This window comes from Peromyscus californicus, unplaced genomic scaffold (assembly GCF_007827085.1).
Source record: "Peromyscus californicus insignis strain IS unplaced genomic scaffold, ASM782708v3 Scaffold_12__1_contigs__length_115047231, whole genome shotgun sequence".
Classification (NCBI taxonomy): Eukaryota; Metazoa; Chordata; class Mammalia; order Rodentia; family Cricetidae; genus Peromyscus; species Peromyscus californicus.
The window spans coordinates 66,269,481-66,295,096 of NW_026294413.1; the positions used below are offsets into that span (position 1 = coordinate 66,269,481).

At 46.9% G+C, this 25,616-nt stretch overlaps 1 protein-coding gene across 1 annotated transcript; it reads left to right on the forward strand.

The window, feature by feature from the left end:
* The first annotated feature begins 569 nt into the window (after window positions 1–569).
* Window positions 570–22,472, forward strand: Eef1akmt1 (EEF1A lysine methyltransferase 1). Its single transcript, XM_052733103.1, has 5 exons — window positions 570–650; window positions 4,703–4,865; window positions 11,994–12,076; window positions 17,497–17,777; window positions 18,443–22,472. The coding sequence occupies exons 2-5, from the start codon at window positions 4,722–4,724 to the stop codon at window positions 18,577–18,579; spliced, it is 645 nt and encodes a 214-aa protein (XP_052589063.1). The 5' UTR covers window positions 570–650; window positions 4,703–4,721; the 3' UTR covers window positions 18,580–22,472.
* Window positions 22,473–25,616: the final 3,144 nt, after the last annotated feature.

Here is a 25,616-nt window from a genome sequence, read left to right on the forward strand (position 1 = left end):
TTGGTTTAATAGTCTGGACATCTTTTCGGAGCAATCAAAATCAAAGTCAAGTATGGGTTTCCACAGAAGAGTACTGTGTATAGAAATCATGACCCAAACGGGCATCAAGCTGCTTTACTGAGTGGCATCATCAGCTGAGCGATTCATATATGCCACAAATGATGTAAAGCTGCTCAAGCAGATCATGGAATCAGTAAACAAAGGCGGGAACATAATGTAGTTTGCCTGCCCTTGGGAAAGAAAAACAAATTACATATGATTTGATAACTGCCGAAGGAAAGGGAGCCTTAGTTTTAATTAAGGGATATCGTGTGCCAGCTACCATGCTAGGTAGTGTAGTTGGTAAAATATGTGTGTTCATATACTATATGTGCATTCAACATTGAAAGCGCTTAAAAACTAAGGGGTTTGGAAGATTTTCTGAATCCCATTAATATTATGAAGCCTTTATTGTTTTTGTCAGTGTTTTCATTGTAAAACTGACTGGACACCAATCCTAGTGCGAAACAGCCTGACAATCTGGAACCTAAACTCACTGGGCGGGACTACACCCTCAGGCCCGCCTCCGACAGGTCTGCGCCTGCGCAAACGCAGCGGTCCCGCCTCTTGCACGGCGTCTGCGCACCGGGGCAACTGCGCATGTGTCAGTGGTGAGTGCGGGCGCGGAGTGGCGCGGGAGCGGCCTGAGGGCTTTAGGTGGTTTGGGGGGTCGCGGGTGGGTTCCGTGGCGGCAGCGTGCGGTCAGTGGTGACTCGGCGGGCCTTGCGGTCCACGCCGATCTTCGAGACTTTCCCAGTGGGGCTCACCGCTCTGCGGGGTCCGTGGGCTTGGGCACCGTGACCCGGAAACAGGCCCTAGCATCCCGCAGACGGTCCCGTCGGAATGGTGTTCCGACCGGAAGCGGGAAGACCGCGGGGGAAGGGGAGCACGTGCTGGACACAGCTGCCTAGGCTGTACCCTAACTTACCATGCTGTGTGTTCCTGGCATGCTTCCTCGGGGGAAGTTTTATCTCAGGTTGTGGTGGGGTTTATTTCTTTTTGAGATGGTGTCACTGTGTAGCCCAGGCTGGCCTGATACTCATTGATCCTTCTTACTTCCTCTTGCTGTCCTTACACCTGCATCACCACACCCAACAATCTTTCTTTAAAAAGTAAATAAATACTTGACAGGTTAAGTACTATTTTAGAAAGTGAGATGGAAGGACTCGTCTCAGGCAAAGAGCCTTGTCTGAATGTGAAAGCACTAGATTTTCATAGCCAGGCGGTGTTGGCACACGCCTTTAATCCTAGAGGCAGGCGGATCTAAGTTCGGGGCCAGCATGGTCAACAGAGCAAGTTCCAGGACAGCCAAGGCTATACAAAGAAACCCTGTCTCAAAAGAGAGAGAGACAGACACAGAGAGAGAGAGAGAGAGATCCCTGCTGCAGCTGTTGCTCATTGCAGACCTCCTTTGCTCTTGGTGTCTATCTTCCTGGTACCTTGTTTTCATCCTTTCCTGCCAAGGCAAACTGCCACGTGCTGCTCTACATCTGTCCTCAACAGGCTCTTCCGTGCATCCCATGACGCTGAGCCACACAGTCTTAATAGAACAATCCCCACATTGCCATTTCCTTGACTCTGAAGTTCCTCAACCTCAGCACTAAGGACATTTCGAGCTGGACTTATCTTTGAAGTGGAGGGCTATCCTCGGAACTATAGAAAGTTTGCCAGCAATGCCCTTGATTATGACAACCAAAAATGTTTTCAGATGTTTGCAAATGCTTCTCCTAGGAGAAGAGTGACTCCTAGTTTTTCCCATGAGAACCACTGATCTAGAATATGAGCCAGGAAGGACACCTGGTCAGTTTAATGATAATAACACAGCACTTCCCAGCCCCCTTTCAGACCTGAAAATCTCTAACAGAATTTCACAAATCCACTTAGATATTATAAAAGACAATATAAAACAGCCATATGGGATAGCACATACCTGCAACCTCAGGAAGCTGAGGCAGCAGGATCATGAGTTTGAGGCTAGATTAAGCTATGTAGTGAATTCCAGGACAGTCTGGGCTGCATAATGAGACTGTCTTCTGTATTCCTTTCCCACCTCCAAAAAAAAAAAAAAAAAAAAAAAAAATTGGTTAGTGGTCTGGAGAGATTGCTCAGTGGTTAAGAGCACTGGCTGCTCTTTCAGAGGACCTGAGTTCAATTCCCAGCACCCATGTGGCAGCTCACAACTGTGTAACTCAGTTCCAGGGGATCTGACACCTTCACACCAATGCACATAAAATAAAGTTTAAAAAAAAGGGGGCTGGAGAGATGGCTCAGAGGTTAAGAGCACTGACTGCTCCTCCAGAGGTCCTGAGTTCAAGTCCCAGCAACCACATGGTGGCTCACAACCATCTGTAATGAGATCTGGTGCCCTCTTCTGTATACATAATAAATAAATAAATCTTAAAAAAAAAAAAGAAGAAAAAAAAAAAAAAGAAAAAGTTTAAAAAAAAAAAAGTAATGACAGAAACTTCTGTCTTCCACCACTATCTTAATAGATAAATGACCAAACACATAAAAAATAAATAAAATTTATGCTTACTATCAGTAAATATTTGATTTGGTTATTTTACATTTCTCATATGTATTCCTATGTATGAGGGATGACAAAAAGGGCTTTTTTTTTTTTTTTTGTATATCTGCATGAGGGTCTCAGGTCCCCTGGAACAGGAGTTACAGACAGTTGTGAGCTGCCACGTGGGTGCTGGGAATTGAACTCAGGTCCTCTGAAAGAGCAGTCAGTATTCTTAACTACTGAGCCATTACTCCAGCCCTGATAAAAAGTTTCTTTAATCCCAGCACTCGGGAGGCAGAGCCAGGCGGATCTCTGTGAGTTCAAGGCCAGCCTGGGCTACATGGGCTACAGAGTGAGTTTCAGGACAGCCAGGGATACACAGAGAAACCCTGTCTTGAAAAACCAAAAAAACCCAAAACAAAACAGTTTCTTAGCAGGGTCCTGAGTTTAAGAACATGTTTTGTGTGTTGCTGTGTGACTGCTGGATGAAGTTCTCTTCACTAAGGTAGTGGTGAAGCGATGTGTAGTTTGCTGCTGTGGTTCCGGTTGTGTAGTAAGTGCCGTGCAAGAGAGCTGAGTGTTGTTCAAAACAGCAGATTTGTTACGTGCTGAGTCTTCAGTTAACTTTGGGTTGTTGCACTGAGGCCAGCACCTCCCCCATACACATTGGATTTTGAAACCTCCCCTATGAGGGCATGACCTTCAGTTTAAGAAGTTAACGAACGTCTAGGCTGTGTATCCCTAAGTTTTCCAAGGGTTTGGGCACTAGGTGAGAAAGTACGGTGGTCCTTCTGTGGACACCAGGCAGTCATGTGGTGCACAGACACACATGGAGGGAAAACACTCACACAATTAAAAAGGTGCTAAGTATAGATGTGAGAAGACCTCCTCCTTGTAGAGATGGAAACTGCAGTGTCAAAGATGGGAACTGGCGGGAGGGCTCAGTAGGTAAAGTTCTTGTGGATAAGCTTGTTGCCCTGAGTTTGATATCCAGAGCCTACACAGCCAAGGTCTTTATCAAATGTGCTGGAAAACTAGAAACCCTGAAGATAGAAGAACCTCAGTAAACCCGAAGTGCTAGAAACATGTAGAAAGTGCAACAGGGCAGAAATAAATAGAAAATCTTAAAGACCACCGGGAAAGAAAGACACAGAAGAGTACGAGGAGAGCTTTGATTAGAGCTCCTTGTGTCTACAGGTGTGTGGAGGGCAGAGGCCTGCCTGCCTGCCTGCCTGTTTGTTTGTTTGTTTTTTGGCCTGTGAGATAGTGTCTCTTTGTAACCCTGGCTGGCCTGGAATTGGCTATGTAGACCAGGCCAAACTCAGAGATCCACCTGCCTCTGCCTCCCAAGTGCTGGGATTAAAGATGTGCATACATGTACACACACACACACACACACACACACACACACACACACACACACACACCACCCCCACTCCCGACTACCCTTCCTTATTTCAGGGTTTCTCTCATTTTGGCTGCATCTCGTGTTTCTACCCTCCCTGAGACTGGGATGTCATATGCAAGCCACCTCATCTTTTTGTTGTTGTTGTTGGTTTTAGATTGTATTTATTTGTATTTTATGCATATCAGTATTTGCCTTAGTATATGTCTGCACATGTATGCCTGGTGCCAGTCAAGGCCAGAAGTGGATATCAGATCCCCTGGGACTGGAGTTTACTGACTTGTGAACTGCCATGTGGGTGCTGAACCAGGTCCTCTGGAAGAGCGGCCAGTGCTCCACTGCTGGGCTGTCTCTCCAGCCCCTCGTCTGACTGTACAGGGATTCCAAAGATTGACCTCGGGTTATCAGAGTTGCATAGCCAGTGATTTCACCTGCTAGGCCATCCCACCAGCCCTGGAAAGCTTTAGCTATGCATGCTTTCTGTATAAAATTCACTTCTTGCCAGGCAGTGGTGAGGCACACCTTTAATCCCAGCACTCAGGAGGCAGAGGCAGGGAAATTTCTGTGAGTTTGAGGCCAGCCTGGGCTACAGAGTGAGTTCCAGGACAGCCAGGGCTACACAGAGAAACCCTGTCTCGATGGGGGGAAAATCACTTCTGTTTGGGTTGTTGTTTTGTGTTTAATTTTTCTCATTGTTATTTGATGAGCAGAGAAAACAAGTCTATACAACATATATTCTTGCTCTGCAGGTCATAGACAGTTTGTGAAATGAGTGATTCAGAAGATGATGATATACCCCAGCTCTCTTCCCACGCCTTAGCAGCTCTCCAGGAATTTTATGCTGAGCAGAAGCAATCCATCAACCCAGGGGGGGATGATAAATATAATGTTGGGGTAATAAAGGAAAACTGGGTAAGTAAAGGCATCCATGTCAGGAAATAGCAGTGTGGCACTTACCATTGCCTTGTCAATGTTTAGTCTGTCTTTCCCTCTGCCACCTGTCATTCAGAAACAGAGATCTCTGGAGGGAGCAAGGGCAGGAAGCAGACAGCGACATCCTAGGACAGTATGCACAGATTTTCCTGCCTCTCACGGGCAGGCTGGCTGGTGACCAGAGGAGGGGTAGGATTTTGCAGGTAGTGGGATAATAATGTCATGTCCATAAGTAACTTGTGCTTTGTCCCCATTGGTTTTCATAGAACCCACCAATCCTAAAATACATCGTTTCAGTAAAAGGGGTAGCTGAACCTAACATAGAATGAAAAGTCGATGGAAGAATTTTTAAGAATAGGGTAATTTTTAGTTTTATACATTTTTGTATTTTGTAGCCAGTGAGTTCGAGACCAGCCTGATCTACAAATTGAATTCCAGGACAGCCAGGACTGTTACACAGAGAAACCCTGTCTCGAAAAAACAAAACACACACACACACAAAACAAAACAAAAAGTAGATACCAGGGCAATGGTGCATCTTGTAATCCTAGCACCCAGGAGGCAGAGGCAGGAGGATCAAGCAGCCTGAGGTCCACTAGGCTACATAGTGAGTTTAGGGATAGACTGGGACACATAGCAAGCCCTTACCTCAAAAAGGTAAACTAAAAAAGAAGTAGGAATTAAAAAACTAAAACTGGCTGGGCCGGGGTACACACTCCTTTAATCCCAACACTCGGGAGGCAGAGCCAGGCGGATCTCTGAGTTTGAGGCCAGCCTGGTCTACAGAGTGAGATCCAGGACAGGCTCCAAAACTACACAGAGAAACCTTGTCTCGAAAAAAATCAGAAAAAAAAAAAAAAACTGTTGAGGGAAACCTCTACCATAAGTTGAGTAACAAAGCCTCAAATTTGTCTCGACTAATTTCGAAGTAACACCCTGTCTTTCCCTGTCACTTGGTAAGTGAAGAAAGGTTTTATATCTTGTTTTGTTTTGTTTTGTTTTTTTAATACTTTTCATTTTTTGCTCAGGTTAGATCTTTCTGATCATCTTCCACCCTCGCTTAAAACTATGGTATAAAAATGGTCCTTTCCCTTTACTCCAGGGGTTCTACCCAGTCAGAAACCTTTCTTATGGTTTCCGTCTTGTGGTTTGTTTTTGGTTTTTGAAGACAGGGTTTCTCTGTGTATCCCTGGCTGTCCTGGAACTCACTCTGTAGCCCAGGCTGGCCTTGAACTCACAGAGATCCGCCTGGCTCTGCCTCCCGAGTGCTGGGATTAAAGGCGTGCGCCACCACTGCCCGTAGTTTACCCCCCATCCTTGTACATTTTTATTTGTTATTTTGTTCAGGACTGGCTTTGAACTCCTGCTCTTCTGCCTGCCTCTACCTCCAGGTGCTGGGATTCCAGCTGTACCACCACACTGACTTCTCTCTGTGTTTTTCCCTTTAGCTTGCTCATGTGGATGAGCAGCATGAATTTGAAGTATTATTCTTTAGGTGGTCTATCTTTTTTTCCTGCTTACTATTTAGAATATTACATTTACATACTTCTTTTCTGACTCTAAAATAGCTGTTGTATAAAATATATAAAAGCATGAACAAAAACTTACTTATTATTGCTTATTATTATCACTTATCTAATTTGGGGACTTTAATTTAGGGGCAGGGAACTTTATTCCCAGCATTCAGGAGGTTGAGGCAGGAGGATCATTAGATCAAGGCTGGCCTGAGTTATACCGAGAGACCCCCATCTCTAAAACAAATAAACAAAAATTACCAAGGACTGGGAATATAGCTCATTGGTAGACCACTGCCTAACATGTATTGCACACATGTATTCCTGTGTTCCATATCTAGCAATACACACACACATGCACACGTGCACACAAACATGTGCATGCACACAGAGACACAAGAAAAGCAAGAAAATTCTGGATGTGGATAGTAAAGAAGATCCAGGAGGGGAGGGGTTGGCGAATTGGCTCATTAGTAAAGTACGTATCATGTAGCCATGAGGACCTGAGTTCAGCTTCAGCACCAGGTAAACAGCTGTCAGGGGTGATGCACACTTGTGACCCCAGCACTGGGGGGTAATGCACACTTGTGATCTCAGCACTGGGGGGTGATGCACACTTGTGATCTCAGCACTGGGGGGTGATACACACTTGTGACCCCAGCACTGGGGGGTGATGCACACTTGTGACCCCAGCACTGGGGGGTGATGCACACTTGTGACCCCAGCACTGGGGGGTGATGCACGCTTGTGACCCCAGCACTGGGGAGGTGGACACACGAGGACCCCCTAGAACTTCCTGGCCAGCTAATCTAACCAAATTGATGAGCCCCAGCTTTAGTGAGCGTCTTGTCAAAACATAATAGTAAGGTGAGGAGCAGTTGAGGAGGCATCCAGTGCTCACAGACACATGCCACACACACGAAAGAAGATCCCAACCCTTCCCCAGGAGGAGCAGGCCATCCTAGAATCTCAGTATCAGAGCCTCGTTGCCCCTCTCAATAACTTGATTAGAAACCAGAACTTTAGAGCTGTACTTGGTGGTACACGTCTGTTACCCCAGCACTCGGGAGGCAGAGGCAGGTGGAGCTCTGAATTTGAGACCAGCCTGGTCTACAGAGCTGGTCCCACAATAGCCAGAGCTACACAGAGAAACTCTGTCTTGAAATACCAAAAACAAAAAAAAACAAAACAAAAGAGAGAAAGACAGAAACTAGAAGTCTAGGTCGTACATGCATGTCGGTTACGCAGCACACAGGAGGGTGGGGGTGGAAGAGCTTAGGGTATCCTGAGCTACATAGCAAGTCTGAGGCCAGCCTCATCACTGCCACCTCACTCATAAAAAACTGGATTGCTAGCTGTGGTGGTGGCTGCCTTTAATCCCAGCACTGGTAGGGGGCCGTTGGCTGAGGCAGGTGTATCTGAGTTCCAGGTCCAGCCTGGGCTACTTAATGACACTCTTTCTCAAAAGGAAGAAGGAAGGGAAGGAGGGAGGGAAGAAAAAAGCTAGAAATCTAAAATTCTGTCAGTATTCTGATAAAAATACGTTCAGCTAAGCTGTCAGTCAAGTGTGAGGACAAAGTAATACATTTTAGACTGGCGACACTCCCTCCCAACAGAAAGGTCTGCTCTAGCAAGTAAACCAAGGAAGGAAGGTGTGAGCTCTCGGGAGGTGGCCATACGACACACAGCAGGAGAAGGTGCCTAGATGACGGTGACACTGAGTCAGGGAGGTGCCCTTCTGAAAACCAGGACAACATTGGTCTTCCAGGAGATCTCTGGGGGAGCGGGGGATAGAATGGTAGAATACTCAGCAGGAAGAGGGTTGTATTCAAAGACCAACAGAGGGTTTGGGAGAACTGAGGGTAAATACAAAGGACTTGGGACAGCTCATTTGGTGGAGCGCTCACCTAGCATTCATGAAACTGGATTCATCCCTAGAACTTCACAAAATGGGCACGATGGCTCACACTTATAATCCCAGCACTTGAAGGGGGCGGGGAAGGAGAATCAAACGTTTCAAGCTCATTCTTGGCTACATAGGGAGTTCAAAGCCAGTGTGGGATATGTGAGACCCTGTCTCTAAATAAATAATAAATGGATGAGGCAATCATGCATGTATTGACTAGGAAAAGCAGATGACCCCACACTGGAAAGTCATGTACTCAGTCTGTTATGTGGGTCAACCGTGTTGGTTCCAGTTATCCAAATGTGGATTACACCTCCATGGAGATGATAAGGGAGGGAGTGTGTATGAGAGAGCACAGGACGCCAGAGAACTAGATCAGCTGGAGATTGCATTTAAACACAGCATTTAGAGGTGGGGTGACAGGGTGAAAAGCCAAGAACTGAAGGTAACGGCTTCTGATGAATGGGGCCCGAGAGTGAGGAGATGTGGGGTGATAGGAGGCTTAGTTTTCGTTGTAAATCTAGTAGCTTGGGGGGGGGTTGTTTTGCTTATAAGGCCATGTTCCTATAAGACAGTAAGAATACAGCCTCAGTAATTCCACGGCTTTGGAGGTGGGTGTTAAGAGGAACAATGCTTTTTGAATGGAGGTGGGGAAGGAAGGGAAAGAGAGAAAGGAAAAAGAAAAGGAAAAGATTTTTCTTATTTTGTGGAATGATGTGAGGAGAACCAAACCCGTAGGCCACTAATAGTGCTGATGAGGAATGGGGTCGTTTGGACCCTCCCTGTGGACCGCTCCTGTGACTCGGGATGCTTGAGAGCAGATACGGTCCTCTGCGTCTGTGATGCAGGGGAATGAGACTCCTTTCCTCCAGCCACCCATGTAGAATCCATGTAGACACAGGCATGAATTCATATGTACATGTAAATGTATGTGTGCATTCTGTCTTTGGAAACATTTTGAATCTTGTGTTTACAAGTAAATATTCAGCCAGTGCTGTGCAGACTAAATGTGAAATATATAAAAATGCTGGTTTGCATTAGCCAGAAATGTTACTGACTTAAAGAATCATGCATACTTTCATACCATTTGCTATTTGAAATAACAAATTCAGTTGTAATTTTGAAGGCTGCTGACCCATGACTAGTAAGTCCTCCCAGATAAACCTTTTGACCAGAGCTGGAGTAAGACTACATCTTACCTAGGGCTGGGGATATGACTCAGTTGGTAAAGAGCTTGCTTTACCTGCGTGAGGCCCTGGATTTGACCCCTGCACTCAGTAATTAACAACAATAATACCAGTGAATACTAGTGCTGGGAATGGAGTGCTTGCCTAGCACATACAAGGCACTGGATTCAATTTCAGGAGTCCAAAGGAAGAAGAGAAGCATTTAGCTGGGCGTGGTAGCTCATTCCTGTCATGTCAGCTTTCAGAGGGGCTGAGGCAGGGGATCAGCTGTGAGCTTGACATCAGTCTGGGCTACATAATAAGTTCCAGCTCGGGCTGAGCAAGTGTAAGCCCTTAGCTCTAAATAATGATTTAATGCTAATCACACAAAGCAACAATAGATGGTAGAGAGAGAGATGACTTAGCAATTAAGAGTGTTTGCATTTTCCAGAGGACCTGAGTTCAGTTTCCAGCACCCACACAGGCAGCTCACAGCTGCTTGGAACTCCAGCTCCAGGGATCAAACATCCTCTTCTGGCCTCAGGCTGTGCACACGCGTGTGAGCACACACACACTCAACATGCACACACACCAAAACCCCCCAAAATAATATAAGTAAATAAATGAACAAGGCTAGGGCAATATTAAATAAAGCAGAGTGTTCTAAGGCTGCAGCGATGGCTGCCGTGACAGGCGTTGAGATAGCAAAATGCAAGGGTCTCAGTGCAGACACTGGGTTAGCGGGAGGGTCAGAAGAAATATCCAGAGGCCAGGGAGACAGCCCAGCGGGCAAAGCTATTTGCCAGAAGAAAGCATCCGAAGTGACAGCAGGTATCGGGTGCTGCATTGCCCTTGACTTAGCAAACGTCAGTCCTCACCGTCTGTGCACAGAACTAACGTCTCTATAGATTCAGGTGTTAAAATAAGAATATTAAGAAGATGCAGTGTTTATGATCTAGGGTAAGGAAACAGATGATGGATAAAACTGATGACATAAGATTAGCTTATAAGCTTTAATTCCAGCACTCAGGAGGCAGAGCCAGGTAGATCTCTGTGAGTTCGAGGCCAGCCTAGTCTATGGAGCAAGATCCAGGAAAGGACCAAAACTGCACAGAAACCCTGTCTCTAAAAACAAAACAAAACAAAAAAATTAGCTTATAAAGTTTAGAGACAAGACAAGGAGTGTCTGTGGATGAGACCTGTGGATGAACACCCCTTGTACTCATGAGCCAAGAATAGCCAGCACTGGAAACTGCGGAACCATTCATTTATTTCTGTGTGCATGAGTGTTTGCTCACATGGATGTATGTGTACCATGTGCATGCCTGCTGCCCAAGGAGGTCAGAAGAGAGTACTGGACCCCTGGAACTGCAGTTGTAGATGGTTGTGAGCCACCGTGGGGGTGCTGGGAATGGAACCCAGGTTCTCTGCAAGGGCAACAGGTGTTATTAACCGCTGAGCCTGTCTCCAGGCCATCAGAACATTTTCATTGCCTCAGGAGGAAACCCGTCTCTCCTCTTTAGCTGTCATGGCCTCCCTGGCAGTCCTCCCATTGCCTGGCAACCCTAGTCTTCCTGTTCCTGTCTGTTGCTTCTTCTGGGTATTTCATAGGAATGGACTCACCTAACAAGTATGATTTTGAGTCTGATTTTTTTTTTCCACTCAGTGTTTCCCAGTACACACCTGTTCTACACTGTAGCACATGTCAGTACCTAGGTCCCTCTGGATGGACCCGAGTCTGCTGTGTGGGTATACACTGCATTTTTGTGGGTGCCTATTCTTCGCCTGGCAGGCTCTTAGCTTGTTCGTGCTCTTGACAGATTTTCATTTCTTTAACAAATAATCTTCTAGAACCTGGGGCCCCACACATGCCAGGCAAGCACTGACCTACATCCCCAGACCTTGGACGGATTTTCAGTCAGACTCTGCATGACAGCATGGACATCCTAGGTGAGAGAGGTGGAGAAATGCGCTGGCCACAGAGGAAAACCAGACTGCTTTTCCACATTAGCACCATCCTTCACTTATAAATACGAATATGTAAGTAGGAACCCCCAGAAATGTAAAGAAAGTCACCCATCAGTATGAAACCAAACAGGAAGACTAAAAGCAAACGTAACTGTGAGGAACACAGCAAATAACTTGGGAAGCATGGAGGAGGTGAGGACAAAGGAGCGTGGACACTACTGACTGGCCACAGGGGTCTTCAGCACGCTGTCCTTTGAGTCTGGATTCCTCTCCATGGTGGTTGACTCTGGAAGTCTAACCAGGTTCAGGTGGGTATGTTCTGCCATCAAGAGAACACTGGCTGGTTGTTGGTGTTATCTCTGTGACACTCACAGCCCCTGATACTCAGTGTGTAGATTCTGTTGATACACTGGGGGGTTGTACTAATTATGTAATAAATGACTTACAAGAAAAGTGAGCTGATGACAAGTTAAATATATGTGTACAGGTTTAGGAGGTAGACGCTGGAGAAGTGTGTGTGAATTCTGAGCTGGTCATCCTGTTCCCATTACAGCAGCTGAGCCAGTTCTGGTACAGTCAGGACACTGCTTTGCGGCTTGCACAGGAAGCGATCGCTGCTGCTGGAGAAGGTGGCAGGTGAGATTCAGTTTTTTTTCTTTCTCTTTTCTAGTTTAAATTAGTTTGAGGGACACATGGAAACACAATCATGACACTTATGAGGCACAGATGAATGTATAAATGAATTTGTTTGTTTGTTTGTTTTGTTTTTTTTGAGAAAGGGTTTCTCTGTGTAGTTTGGACCCTGTCCTGGATCTCGATCTGGAGACTAGGCTGGCCTCGAACTCAGAGATCCGCCTGCCTTTGCCTCCCAAGTGCTGGGATTAAAGGCATGTGCCACCACTGCCTGGCTATAAATGAGTATTTTTAATATCCTTCCTAAATGAGACGGTTTCTTAAAAGTCTGAATTATAATATGTAAATATTGTCACATGGTTTGCAGCTCATGGCTCACTAAGAGCTGCTCCAGTACAAAGTCTAGGGAACACTGGGAAATCTATTCACTGTAGCGTCTCTCTCACTCCCACACCCTTCTCTCTGAGACAGGGCCTCATATAGCCCAGGCTAGCCTCAGACTTTTTATGTAGTCCGTCTCCTAAGACCTGAGATTACACTGTGAGCTCCCACTCCCAACTTCGCTAACATTTCTCATTTCTACTTTTTCTCCTTTTCTTTTGCAGCATTAGGGATCAAATGCAGGGTGTTGTACATGCTGGGCAAGGACTCTAGCAAGCTACATCTTCAACTTTATCGGAATTTTCCCAGGGGCCTGCCCTGAGAAAATCCTTCCCAGAGTCCTGGGGAAGATGCTACATCCGGTGTGGGGTTATCTGGGGGAAAAGAATTTATGTACACCAATTTCTTACATCTGTTTACTTTATTTCTCTATAACAAACTTCTGTCTACACAGGTTCAGTTCTGTCCTGACGCTCAGTTCTTCTCTGTCCCTTCTTTTCTGCCCTCTCATAGTCCTAGTAATAGCTAAGCTCTTACGCTCTCGACCTCATCCTCATCTTCTGTTCCTCCTTCCTCCATCTTTCCTTCCTCTTTTCCTACAGTCTGCAGAACTTTCCCCTCTCCTTACTCCTTGGCCTGAGCCAGTCTGCCTTACTACCTACCGAAAAGCTGCCTTGTTCTTTTCTCTCCGGCCACAGGACTCTGACCAGACTAGGAATTCTGCTCCAGTCTTTACAGCACCTGGTTATGCAAAAAACTCTTTTGTCTTGAGTCAATAGCTCTGGCATGCTACTAGGCCTGAAGGAAAGGGATGGTCTGAGCTTCATCTGCACAAGAAACAAAGCTATGCATCCACAGCCCACCTGTCTCCTAGGCACTGTAGGGGTTTTACCTAGTAGATCAGCACTAGGTCTGAGAAGCTTAGCTGTTTGCCATGTGGCCTAGTAGTATATGAGCGCACAAGAAATTCATAGCTGAAGACAGCTGATATATTAAAAGCTGAATATCACCAAATATTCCTTGATATTTGACTTTCCTCTAGAAGAATTTCCCTGACCCTTCTAGGTATAGCTTTATTATATAAAGCTGAATCTCTGTTTCATGCAGTTGCGGCCGCAGCACAACTTCTTAGGGGGAAAAATTATTTTCCCAGGGCACCCTCTAGCTTTGCTTCAGCTCTTCCTGAGGACCCCCCCCCCCCCCCGGCCAGCATGCCGGGGTCTTTCAGCCCGCTCTGTTCTAGGCTCCCCATTCCATTTCTGTGCTCCAGTTCTTAGTCTTCAGTCTAAGCGGGTTACACCCCATGCCTTCCACAGAAGAGGGACTTGCCAGAAAATTGTTTTGATTTCCTCTTTCTCTGAACTATAAGAGTTTTGCTGAGTGTCTGATTCTGGCTTTTGAAAATGTTATTCCGTTAAGAAACCCAACATTCAAAAAGAAAAAAAGAAATCTAACATTTGACCGTATGTAGACAATCTGCTTTCTCCCTCCCACCCACTGCGTGTTTGGGATTGTCTCTTAACCCCTGGTATTCAGTGTCTTGATGTACAACTTCCTCTCCCACACTGGACCCTGGGGAGGGCCTTCATTCGTGTGGCTCGTGTTTAATTTGGGAGGTTTCTTAAGTTATTGCTTCGATTCCCCCATCACTCCTGCTGTGTGTGTGTCTTTGTTTTCTGTTCCTTTTCCTGGAACTTCTGTTATTTGAGAATGGAACCTGATCCACTCACCCCACTCCCCTTTTTTAAAAAACCAGTTGTCTCTACCCAGATTTTCTGGACGAATCCTCAGCTTGTATCTTCTGCGTTCTGTGGTGAACACTTGAGAGAGTGACAGGATTTATTTTGGATGATGGTTGCAGACATTTCAGTTCGAGGTGTGCTGGCTTCATTTCAGAGCTCGAATACAGCAGAGTGGTACCTCTTGGCAGCCAGGAAGCAGACAAACAGAGGATGCGTCCCTGGGCAAGGTGTGCCCTTCAAAGGCCCATCCCCAGTGGCCTGCTTTCTCTAAAGTATCCACTCCTCAAAATGACACCCCAGCGGAGTACTAAGCCTTCAACACACGAGTAATGTCTCCTTCCTGCGTACCCTCTGTTGACCCTGAGTAATTTCCCTCATATGTCATATTAGATGTTCTCCTGGCATGTTGGCTGAGCCCTGCCTTCTCCTTCATTCCTAAGGGTAGGCGCAACACTTAAAAACTAGGAGAGTTGACCTAAGGGTGGTGTGTGCTGGGGAGGCATTTCAGGGACCACCGGTGAGCTGTACCCCATCCCTCTTTTTGCTGGGTCTCTGTAGTGAGGGATCCGGACAAGCTGTTTCCCAAGAAGCCTCTGAGCTTTTCCTGTGTGTTGGTTGGAGGTCCAGGCCAGCAGCCTTCAATGCCTGGAGGGAGTCTCCGCGGCCAGTTGGTTTACTGTGACCCTTGGAACTTCTCATCTTCAACCTGTGACCCATGGTGCTGGCATTGGGATCCAGGACCTTGCTCTCCCACTAGCCCTCTAATCTCCACAGGATATCTTTCGGTCATCTGTGTCTGGCACTCCCTCCCAGACATCCCCCAGGCCACAGAACATTCCTCCAGTTTTCTCCAGTTACCTCATCGCATGGGGATATGAAAGCGAAGCCTGGGAACAAACTGTTTCTTAAATAGATCTTTCACAGCTTCTGTTTTTAGCCCCACCTTCACCCTCATGGCTTGAGTTTCCTGGGTCTGCTTTCCCGGAGCCCCTGGGGATGCTGTGAAGGAAGCCAGGCACTGCTCAGCGCTCCTGGCTGCTCCTGCCAGGTTTAACTGCCTGGGCCAGCTGAGCCAACCACTCCACCTGTTTACTCTTCAGCTTCCTGAGTGTAGCTACTTTACTCCCCTGCCCTGTTCCCTTTGCTCTCAGAAATTTATTCCTAAACAACAAAACAAAAAGGAATTTTGCTTAATGGACTTCGATGGGGGGACACATGGGACTCATGTGAATGAGTGTGTCCCATGTGTCTTCCTCAGCTGGAAGTCTTATTTTCTCTGTCTTTGATTTTACATTGCTGTTTATTTGGTTTTTCTTAGCTAGTTGGCTTTCAACTACTGATAAATACTTGAGATAATGGCTGATTCGGGCTCGTGTGTTTGGAGGGTTTGGTTATGGTGAGCTGGCCTGTGGGAAGCAGCAGCACATATGGCAGAGGTAGCCAGGAACCAAAGCAAAGCAATGACCCAGCTTCCTCACAGCCCCTTCTACTGACCAGAGACCAAGGCTTTAAACATACCCATTTCAGCTGGCCAGTGGTAGCCCACACCTTTAATCTCAGCATTTGGGCAGATCTCTGAGTTCGAGGCCAGCCTGGTCTACAGAACAAGATCCGGGACAGCCAGGGCAACACAGAGAAAAACGCTGTCTCAAAAAATAAAACCAAACAACACTATACAAATGTCTGTAAGACATTTGAGGTTGAAGCTGAAACATTTGGTGATAGTATTTTCTTTGATATGTTGGTTTTTCCCACTAATTTTTAATTTTGTTTTGTTTTGTTTTTTTGAGGCAGGGTTTCTCTATATAGCTTTGGAGCCTGTCCTGGATCTCACTCTGTAGACCAGGCTGGCCTCGAACTCACAGAGATCTACCGCCTCTGCCTCCCAAGTGCTGGGATTAAAGGCGTACGCCACCACCGCTCAGCTAATTTCTAATTTTTACCATTAAATATTAATTGGAATCAACTTTTCTCTTTCTTTCTTTCTTTCTTTCTTTCTTTCTTTCTTTCTTTCTTTCTTTCTTTCTTTCTTTCTTTCTTTCTTTCTTTCTTTCTTTCTTTCCTTCCTTCCTTCCTTCCTTCCTTCCTTCCTTCCTTCCTTCCTTCCTTCCTTTTTTCTGAAAGGGGAGTTCAGTGTTGGTAGAGCCATGCTGCTGTAGAGGCAGCGAGGGTGCTGACCCCAGGCCCTCCCCGCTGTACCCCACCTGCTCACCGCTGTGTTCACATCTCCGGGGAGCAGTTACTTTTATACTCTATGTTTTCTTTTGTTCATTTTAGTTTATTTTTGCTAGGTCTTTGAGAATTTTGTATGATGCGTTTTGATTATATTCACCACCCCAGTCCTCCCAGATGTCCCCCCCCAACTTTATGCCGTCTTTTCTTTTTTAATCCATCAGGTGGGATCTGTATGGAGTGTGGCCTTCACTGGAGTGTGGTCAACCACAGGGGGCTGTAGCCTTTAAGAAAACTCACTGTCCCTTCCCCAGCAATTATCAGCTGGCAGCAGCTCCTTGGCTAGAAGTGGGACCTGGCGCCACCTCCCCTCTCCATGCTGGGATTTTGCCAGCCCAAGCCTGCAAAGGTCTTTTGTTTGTATTTTTGTATTTTCAAGACAGGGTTTCTCTGTGTAACAGCCCTGGCTGTCCTGGATCTCACTCTGCAGACCAGGCTGACCTCGAACTCACAGAGAGATCCGCCTGCCTCTGCCTCCTGAGTGCTGGGATTAAAGGCGTGCGCCACCACTGTCTGGCCAAAAGAGACTTCTAATCTTAAACCATCACATGAACTGCCTTTTAGGGAATAAGTGTATTACATGTTAGTTGTTTTAAAAAGGGATCAGATGCAAAAGTCACAAATACATACAGTAAAATAAGTCATAGTCTTTACATGGATGCAAATGTATTATATGGAGGTATAGCTTGTAAACAACTGAATGTATGTAAGTTTCCTGTATGTGGTTAATGCATTCAGTAAGGACGTAAGGAATCTTCCTTTAAGTTTTTTTTTTTTTTTTTTTGGTTTTTTCGAGACAGGGTTTCTCTGTAGTTTTGCGCCTTTCCTGGAACTCACTTTGTAGACCAGGCTGGCCTCGAACTCACAGAGATCCGCCTGGCTCTGCCTCCCGAGTGCTGGGATTAAAGGCGTGCGCCACCACCGCCCGGCTCCTTTAAGTTTTAAGTGGAACCGAATTAAAATACTTTTTTTCTAGAATCAGAAAAAACAATGAAATCTGAGCATAGAGAGTTTTAAAAAGTGATTATTTGCACCATTCATGATCTCAGGTTATACACTCGCTTCCAGAATTGCATGCCTGAGTGCACCCAGCGTGTATCAGAAGCTCCGGGAGCTGCATGGCGGGGACATCTCTGTATACATCTTTGAGTATGACAAAAGATTCGCCATATATGGGGAGGAATTTGTCTTCTATGATTACAACAGTCCACTGGACTTACCCGGAAGAATCACCGAGCACAGCTTTGACATTGTGGTTGCCGATCCCCCTTACCTGTCTGAGGAATGTCTCAGGAAGACATCCCAAACGATCCAGTTCCTGACTCAGGGCAAGGTTCTGCTGTGCACAGGTGGGTGCTGGCTTTTAGGGTTGGCAGAGATCTCAGAACCAGATCCTGAATCTGCCACTTACTGTATGACCTTAGCCAAGTTATATGACCTCCCTTGCCCCAGAGGGCCATTGTGAATCGAGTGATGTAGTACACATGATGTGCTTAAGCATGGTCTGACTCACACCCATGGACACGTTAGCTATTCTTTTTAGTAGCCCACCACCAGTATGGGCACATACATGCACTAAACACATAGCACATCTATGCACCACACCACACACACATGCACATAATAAAAAGAAGTGGAAAAAGTAAGCACTTTGCAAACATGTTAGAGGAAGTAAAAAGGAATATAAAGACTGTATCCTGGGGCTGGAAAGATGGCTCAGCAGTTAAGAGCACTGGCTGCTCGGTCAGAGGACCCAGGTTCAAGTCCTAGCACTCACATGGCAGCTCACACCTGTCTGTAACTGCAATTCCAGGGCTTCTGACACCTTCACACAGATATACATGCAGGCAAAACACTAATACACATAAATTGAAAGAATAATAAATAAATAAATAAATAAATAAATACTATATCCTGTGTGCAGTGAGATTGTCCCCCGACTATTCAGGGGTTTCATCTAGAGCCCAGGTGTGGGTGCCTTTGACCCTCAGCTCACTCGCTTTGTTCTTCACAGGAGCCATCATGGAAGAGCAGGCTGCTCAGCTCCTCGGTGTGAAGATGTGTAAGTTTATTCCAGAGCACTCCCGAAACCTGGCCAACGAGTTCCGCTGTTACACCAACTATGATTCTGGTCTGGACTATGAAACCTAAATTCACATGGCAACATGTGACAATAAAGGACTCGGAGGAACACGTCCACTTCCCAGTTTACTCTCTTTCTGTTGACATGTGACCTCCCCACTCTGCCCTGGACTGGAACTCTCCTGGCTTAATTTTCAAACTAAAATGTCTTACTGCTGTTTCAGTAATGAAGCTGGGATTCTTACATGAACCAGGTCCGTGGACTTGAGTAGAGAGAAATGTTAGAAGCTGTCTAATTGTTCAGCACCTGTGAAAACAACAGGCCTCCTGAATGGCACAGGACCTTGGCCTCTGCTAGAAGTTTCCATAACATGGGCAGCTTTTGCCTGCCCAGTGGACTGAGAGTGCTCTGGAAGCTTCTTAGAGACCTGACCTGCCTCCACGGAGCAGGTTGATGATCCAAGCAACCAGTGTTCCAGCTCCTCCCGCGTTCAACCTCCCTCTCAGCTCTGAGAGTCCTGATGGAATGTAGCCCTGCTGGCCCAGCATGTGGCCCAGCTCAGCACCTCACTCCAGACTGGGAGAGGGGATGGCAGTGCCAAGCCAGACTCCACAACCAAGCAACAGAGCTGGGGTCTGTGCTGGACCCTTGCTGTGAACAGCTATTTACATCCACCCATACCCCAGAAGTCAAGAGACTACCACCAGCTGGAAGGTGGCACCTGTCTGTAATCCCAGCACTAGGGAGGTTGGGGCAGGAGGGTTGTAAGTTTGGGGTCAGCCTGAGTCACTCTGTCTCCAAATAAAACCATGGATAAGAAGAATTTGAGAGATCTTAAGGGGCATCATGCTGAGTGCAAAAGCCAGCTCCAAAGCCCACACTCGCTATGTTTCCAGTCACAATGTCTGAGAATGGAGAACAGCATAGTGGTGACAAGGATCAGGATGGGACATGGCAAAGGAGGCTGAGTGTGGCCACAAAGGGCCATTCTCTGTGGTACTGGGATGTCCTGTCCTTTTCTGCGGTAGTTCACAGCTCTGCTTGTGATCACATTACATGGTGCACGTGAATCTGGCTGACTCCAAATGGCATCCAGGGACAGTCATTGCCATTTTCCTGGCTGTGACATCACACACAGTTACCCAACATGCTGCTTTCAGGGTGTTGGGTCTCAGGCCCCTCCGTATGTTTAGAATGAGCTCCAGCTGGGCTATGGGATTTCTGGTGGGCAGATAAAAGCCAGCTACCTTGGGAACTTGTGAAAGTGGCTTTCCATCCCCCAAAGGAGCCCTTGTCCCGGCTACTTGTCCTTATAATCCACATGATCTGTCCCTGCCCCCCCCCCCCGCCCCCCAGCTCTCACTACTCACCCTGCACTCTGGTCTCTGCTCTCCAGTTCTCTCACACTGCTCCGTCTCTTGCTCTCTCCACTGTTCTCTTCCACTTCCACAGCCCTGGCCATGTCCAGTCTGCTTTCCTTTCTCTATGCCTCTGGATATAGTCTCTCTCTTACCCACAGTAAAAACCTTTCCCCTAATGGAGCGGTCATATTGGCAGTTTCTGTACCACACCCCTCACCCATCACCAGAAACATGTCAAGAGTAAGTACATAAGGTCCCTCTGGTGGTTTGGTAACTTTTGAGACCTACAATCATGCCAAAATTTAAAAAAAAAAATCAACCTGTCTCTCTGGGAAAGGATAATTTGCTTTGACCAAAAGAATGTCAGCTGGCCGCATGTCACTTGTTCTATCCCCCACCCTCACACTGCCCAGCATTCTCTGGGTGGAAGTTGCTCTAGCAGCTAGCCCTTGACTTGGACAGCACCACAGCTGACCTTCAGGGGAGGAGAAATGAGCCCGGGTGTTGGACACCTGTGTGGGCTAGTTTACGCCATCATGAGACAAGGTGTAGTCATCTGAGAGGAGGGAGCCTCGATTGAGAAAATGCCTCCAGAAGACCAGGCTGCAGGCAAGCTGTAGGGCATTTTCTTAATTAGTGATTGATGGGGGAGGGCCCAGCCCATGGTGGGTGGTGTCATCCCTGGGCTGGTGGTCCTGGGTTCTATAAGAAAGCAGGCTGAACAAACCATGGGGAGCAAGCCAGTAAGCAGCACCCCTCCATGGCCTCTGCATCAGCTCCTGCCTCCAGGATCCTGTCCTGTTTGAGTTCCTGTACTGACTTCTTTCAGTGATGAACATCGATGGGAAATGTAAGCCAGATCAACCCTTTCCTCCAAGTTGCTTTTAGTCATGGTGTTTCATCTCGGCAATAGGAACCCCAAGACAGCATCTGAGGAGACAGACTTGCTGCTACAGGCGAAATCCAGCCTGTCCTGGCCGACCCAGAGGCAGAGGCCAGGGACAGGAGTCCGTGCTCAGAGACCAGGAGATCCTTAGACCTTGGCTGTCACATTCCCAGATGGCGTCACTCTAAGAAGTGCTGGTTTTCTGAGACACCTGGCACATGCTGTTACATTGTTTAAACTGTTCTTTAAACAATAGCCCCTATCTTATTGTTTCCCTATGAATCAATTTGCCCCAAATTCCTTAGGCCAGAAACAAACATGAAGTGACATGGTATGTGTAGAAATGAAATGTTCAGTTTAGGAACTGTGGACAGCTAACAGTGTAGAAATCAGAAACGGAGCTGTCCTGTAAGCTGCAACTATTCTAGGAAAGAGATTGGGCGAAACCTAACCCATCAGAAATGAGGCCATGAAGATTGGGTTTTTTTCCCCCTTTGGTGCTGGAGATTTAAGCCAGGGCCCATGCATGCAAGGCAAGCACTCTACCAGCTGAGCTACATCCCCAGGCCTGTAACAGGCTCGTTAAGAAGCAGCCAACGTGCTTCATGGCTTTGGGACTCTCGATGTTGCTACAGTGGTGGTAAACCTGTGTTCATACGTGACCGTTCTTTGAACCTCATAAAGCCCTGCAGCTGTTTCTGCAGCTCTCAGAACACTCGTTGGGTGCATTCCTGTCTAACCGGGAAGAGGTGCTTGGGCTAAATTCAAGCAGGCTGGCCCAGCAGGCATCTCTCTCCTCTCCCTCTGCCCGCATCACAACAGTAGACAGACCAAGCATCGTGGATGCTCAGAGCAATAAACCTTCACAATTTATATATGATTTGAACTCAAAAGTGTCCCCCACAGGCTCATGTGTTTGAACACTTGGTCCCCAGCTGGTGGCGCTGTTTGGGAGGTTGTGGATCTTGCATCCTAGCTAGCATCAGTGAGTCACTAGGAAAAGCCGGGAAAGAGATGGCTACATAGAGCTCTCTCATCCTGTCTGTCAGGGGATGTGCCTGCGAGCTCTCCTGGCTGTGATGGACTGTACCCTTTTGACGTATGAGCCACACTGTCACATGGATGAGGAAAGTAATACACTGGTCAAAGGACTTCAGAAGTTGTTCAGAACCTCCTACTACTCATCCTTGGGAGCCCTTCCTAGTAAGAAGATCTGCGCCCACTGTGACCAACCCTGGCAGGGAGGGAGACCCTGGCCTTTGCGGTTTTGCTCACAGAATCTAAATGTTCCTTGTGGGATGCCGACTGGGTGTTGAAGGGATGAGGAGCCCACTGCAAGAGCAAATGAGAGACATGGGGACGTTAAACAAGTCCCTTGTTCTATCCCCTTCACTTCTAAAGTCAGACCCGGAGCCAGTCACTAAGAAACAACATATGGTTGTGTCGTGTTGTGTTTTTCCTTTGCATTGATGAGAAAATAAACTAAGAAGTGTAGGTAATTGGCCCCTGAACATGGATTGCTGGTATTGGCTCAAAGTCGGTTGGTCGCACTACGTTGTTAGGAGACAGTGTGTCTTGGTGATTGTCAACTAGACACACTTCCTCTCTTTCTCGCCATGAAGTGTGCACACCTCTGCTTTCCCTCTTTCCCTCCCTTTCTCTTCCTCTCTCCCTCTCTCTCTGTCTCTCCATCATAATAAACTCTCCACATGGATGCTGCGTCTGCATGGCGTGTCTCCCTCACCCACCAGGGCGCCTTGGCCCAACCTGCCAAGGCCTCCTGCACGCCGCGCCATGTCATTACATTGGCATCTCTGCCTTGTACTCTTTCAGAGAGCATATGTAACGAAGAAGCACACAGTCTTTGGAGAGTTGCCCCTTGCCTTGAAGTCTCAGCCTTGCTATGTTCTCCCTGTGTGTGGAAACTGCACTTGTACGGAGTTTACTTCCCTTACCTGTAAATAGGGTCAGTGATAACATACCTACTTCATCACAGGGGCTCTGAAAAGTCTGAACAAGCTGGTGTACATGAACTTCTTTAAACAGTGTCATATGCAAAGAAAATATTTCAAAAGAGAGCTGTTGTTACAGTTCTATATTGTTTGCTTTTCAGTGGACACACATTTTAAGACAAATGCTTTTAAGGAAGCATTGGAAGGTAGAGCGTGTGTTAATATTCTGACCCGCCCCTTGGGGCCACCCTGTGTCCCGATGTAGAAGCCTATTCTTAAGGGAAAACTCCGTTCCTTCTCTCTCTTCTGCTTTCCTCCCACGAGGGTGCGCACCCCTGGAACCCCTTGCTCTTCTGTCTCTCTCTCTCTCTGTCTCCCTCCCTCCCTCTTTCTCTCCCCCATCTCTTCCCTCCACCAAATAAAACTCTTCACTGAGCTCTGTCTGCATGGCATCTCTTCCTATCACCCGCCGTGGGGCACCTTGGCTCTACCCGCCAGGACCTGCCACATACAGTGTCATAACACCCCATTTAAAAATATACGAAATAGGGTCTCTTCATTTTGCCTGTTAACTAGACTAAAATGATCCTCCTGCCTCAGTTTCCCAAGTAGCTGTGACGGGGGGGGGGGGGCGTGCCACCACACTGACTTAAAGGCATTATGTTTTCCCTCCAGTTTTTTGAGACACTGTTTCTCTATAAGCCAATCTGGCCTCAAACTCACAGCAGTCCTCTTGCCTCAGCTTGCTGCATGGTGGAATTATAGCTGTATGTGCCACCACATTACCTTCAGGGCCATTATTAAGTAAAATAAAGTCACTTGAATACAAGTAGTGTGACATCATGACAGGTGACCTGAGAAAACAAGATCTTTTATCACGAAGTGACTCACAAATGGGTAGCATATACAGAACGGAAACACTGGGCAGATGGATGACTCACATCCTAGCAAGACGCAGCATTTCAGATTTCATCAATGTGGAGAATGATGAGCAATTCCAAACCTAAGAATTACTTCTGGAGTTTTTCATTTACTATTTTTAGCTCTCTGTTGACCATAACCAACACAAAGGGCAAAGAGGAACTGCTGTCCCACCAGATGGTTATAAAACGATCTTCGGGCCGGACGGTGGTGGCGCACGCCTTTAATCCCAGCATTCGGGAGGCAGAGGCAGGCGGATCTTTGTGAGTTTGGGGCCAGCCTGGTCTACATAGCGAGATCCAGGAAAGGCACAAAGCTACATAGAGAAACCCTGTCTCGAAAAACAAAACAAAACAAAACAAAAAGATGAAAACGATCTTCGGTGACCTGCAGAATACCTCCATGCCAAGCAGTGCCACAGAGTCCTCAAGACAGTAGCACCTCTTTGGTGGAAACATGCACCGGGGACATTTTCTGGGGCCAGAGGAGGCAGGGATGGTGTTTACAGTCTCAGGCACTGCTCTACCACAAAGCCTAGGAGCAAACCTCCCTGGCAGACCTGTGCAGCCATGTTCACTGGGGGCAGTAAGGCGCAGAGTGGAACTGAGAGGAAGAAAGGCCACTGGACTCCAGCTGCTGTGCATCCCCTATTTGAACAATTGTCAAAACAATTCCTATAGTGGGTGGGTGGTTGTGCACCGCCCCAGTGAGGCAGCAGGTAGCTGCTAGACGCCTGACCCTTGGGCGTGGCCTCGAGGGACCCTTAAGACCTGGGATGCATGTACATGTGCTCTCTTCTCTTCACTACCTTGCGATCTTGGATGCTGGTGTGGATCAAAGCAGAGCTCTCTTGAGAACGGCGTTGGACCTGCCCCACCCCTCCACGATTCTGTGACCAACTCCTTCATTCTGGTTGTGAGTTAACCTCAAATAAATTCCTTTGACCATCAAATAGACTCCATGGATTTATCCCACTAAATTCCCATCTCCAGCTCATTCCCACTCCCAGTTAGTTTGACAAGAAAACAAAATTCCATCATTACTCACTGAAACATCATGACCCATCTGGGCAGTGGTGGTGCACACCTTTAATCCCAGCACTCGGGAGGCAGAGGCGGGTAGATCTCTGTGAGTTCAAGGCCAGCCTAGTCTACAGAGTGAGTTCCAGGACAGGAAGGGCTACATAGAGAAACTTTATCTTGAAAAGTTAAAAGAAAAAAAAAAGAAAGAAAAGAAAAGAAAAGAAACATCAGGCTGGAGAGATGGCTCAGCAGTTAAGAGCTCTGACTGCTCTTCCAGAGGACCCTGGTTTAATTCCCAGCACCCACATGGCAGCTCACAACTGTCTGAATACAGGTCCAGGAGATCTGTACATGAAGGCAAAAACATGAATGCATATAAAATAAAAATAAAAATTTTTTTTAAAAAAGGAGCAAATACTGAAGAAGAAGAAGAAGAAGAAGAAGAAGAAGAAGAAGAAGAAGAAGAAGAAGAAGAAGAAGAAGAAGAAGAAGAAGAAGAAAAGGAAAAGAAACATCATGTCCCCAGGTCACCTTGCTGTCTAATCAGTGGTACCCGGTGAAAGTCATTTCATTTAAAGTTACACAGAAAGTAAAGCCACTTTGGACAAACACCTGCTAAAGGAGGCTTACCGTGGTGCTTCTTTCAAACGTGGGTTCCAGGTGGTCAGGGCCAATGTGGAGCTACCGCTAGGGCGCGCTGCTGCTGAATGCCCGCCCCAAGCCTGGGCCAGTGTGTTTTAACGCTGGGACCCTTGCTGGGTACTTTACAAATAGTGTTTAGTCCTCACAGTAACTGTGAGGCGGTTGCTTGTTATGGTTTGGATCGTGACTGTGTCCCCAAAGCCTGTGTGTGAAAAGCTTGGTCTCTGTGGGATGCTGCTATTAGGAGATGGTGGACCTGAGGAGGGGCCGGTGGGAGGGAGGGAGACACCAGGGGCATGCCTTTGAAGAGGATTTGGAGAC

What these genes read in the sequence shown, in the direction of transcription:
- Eef1akmt1 (XM_052733103.1), top strand. Translation starts at nt 4,722, where the DNA reads ATGAGTGATTCAGAAGATGATGATATACCCCAGCTCTCTTCCCACGCC. An exon ending in GGGTAATAAAGGAAAACTGG is followed by an intron (nt 4,866 to 11,993) that starts GTAAGTAAAGGC and finishes TTCCCATTACAG; the next exon opens with CAGCTGAGCCAGTTCTGGTA. An exon ending in CAAGGTTCTGCTGTGCACAG is followed by an intron (nt 17,778 to 18,442) that starts GTGGGTGCTGGC and finishes TGTTCTTCACAG; the next exon opens with GAGCCATCATGGAAGAGCAG.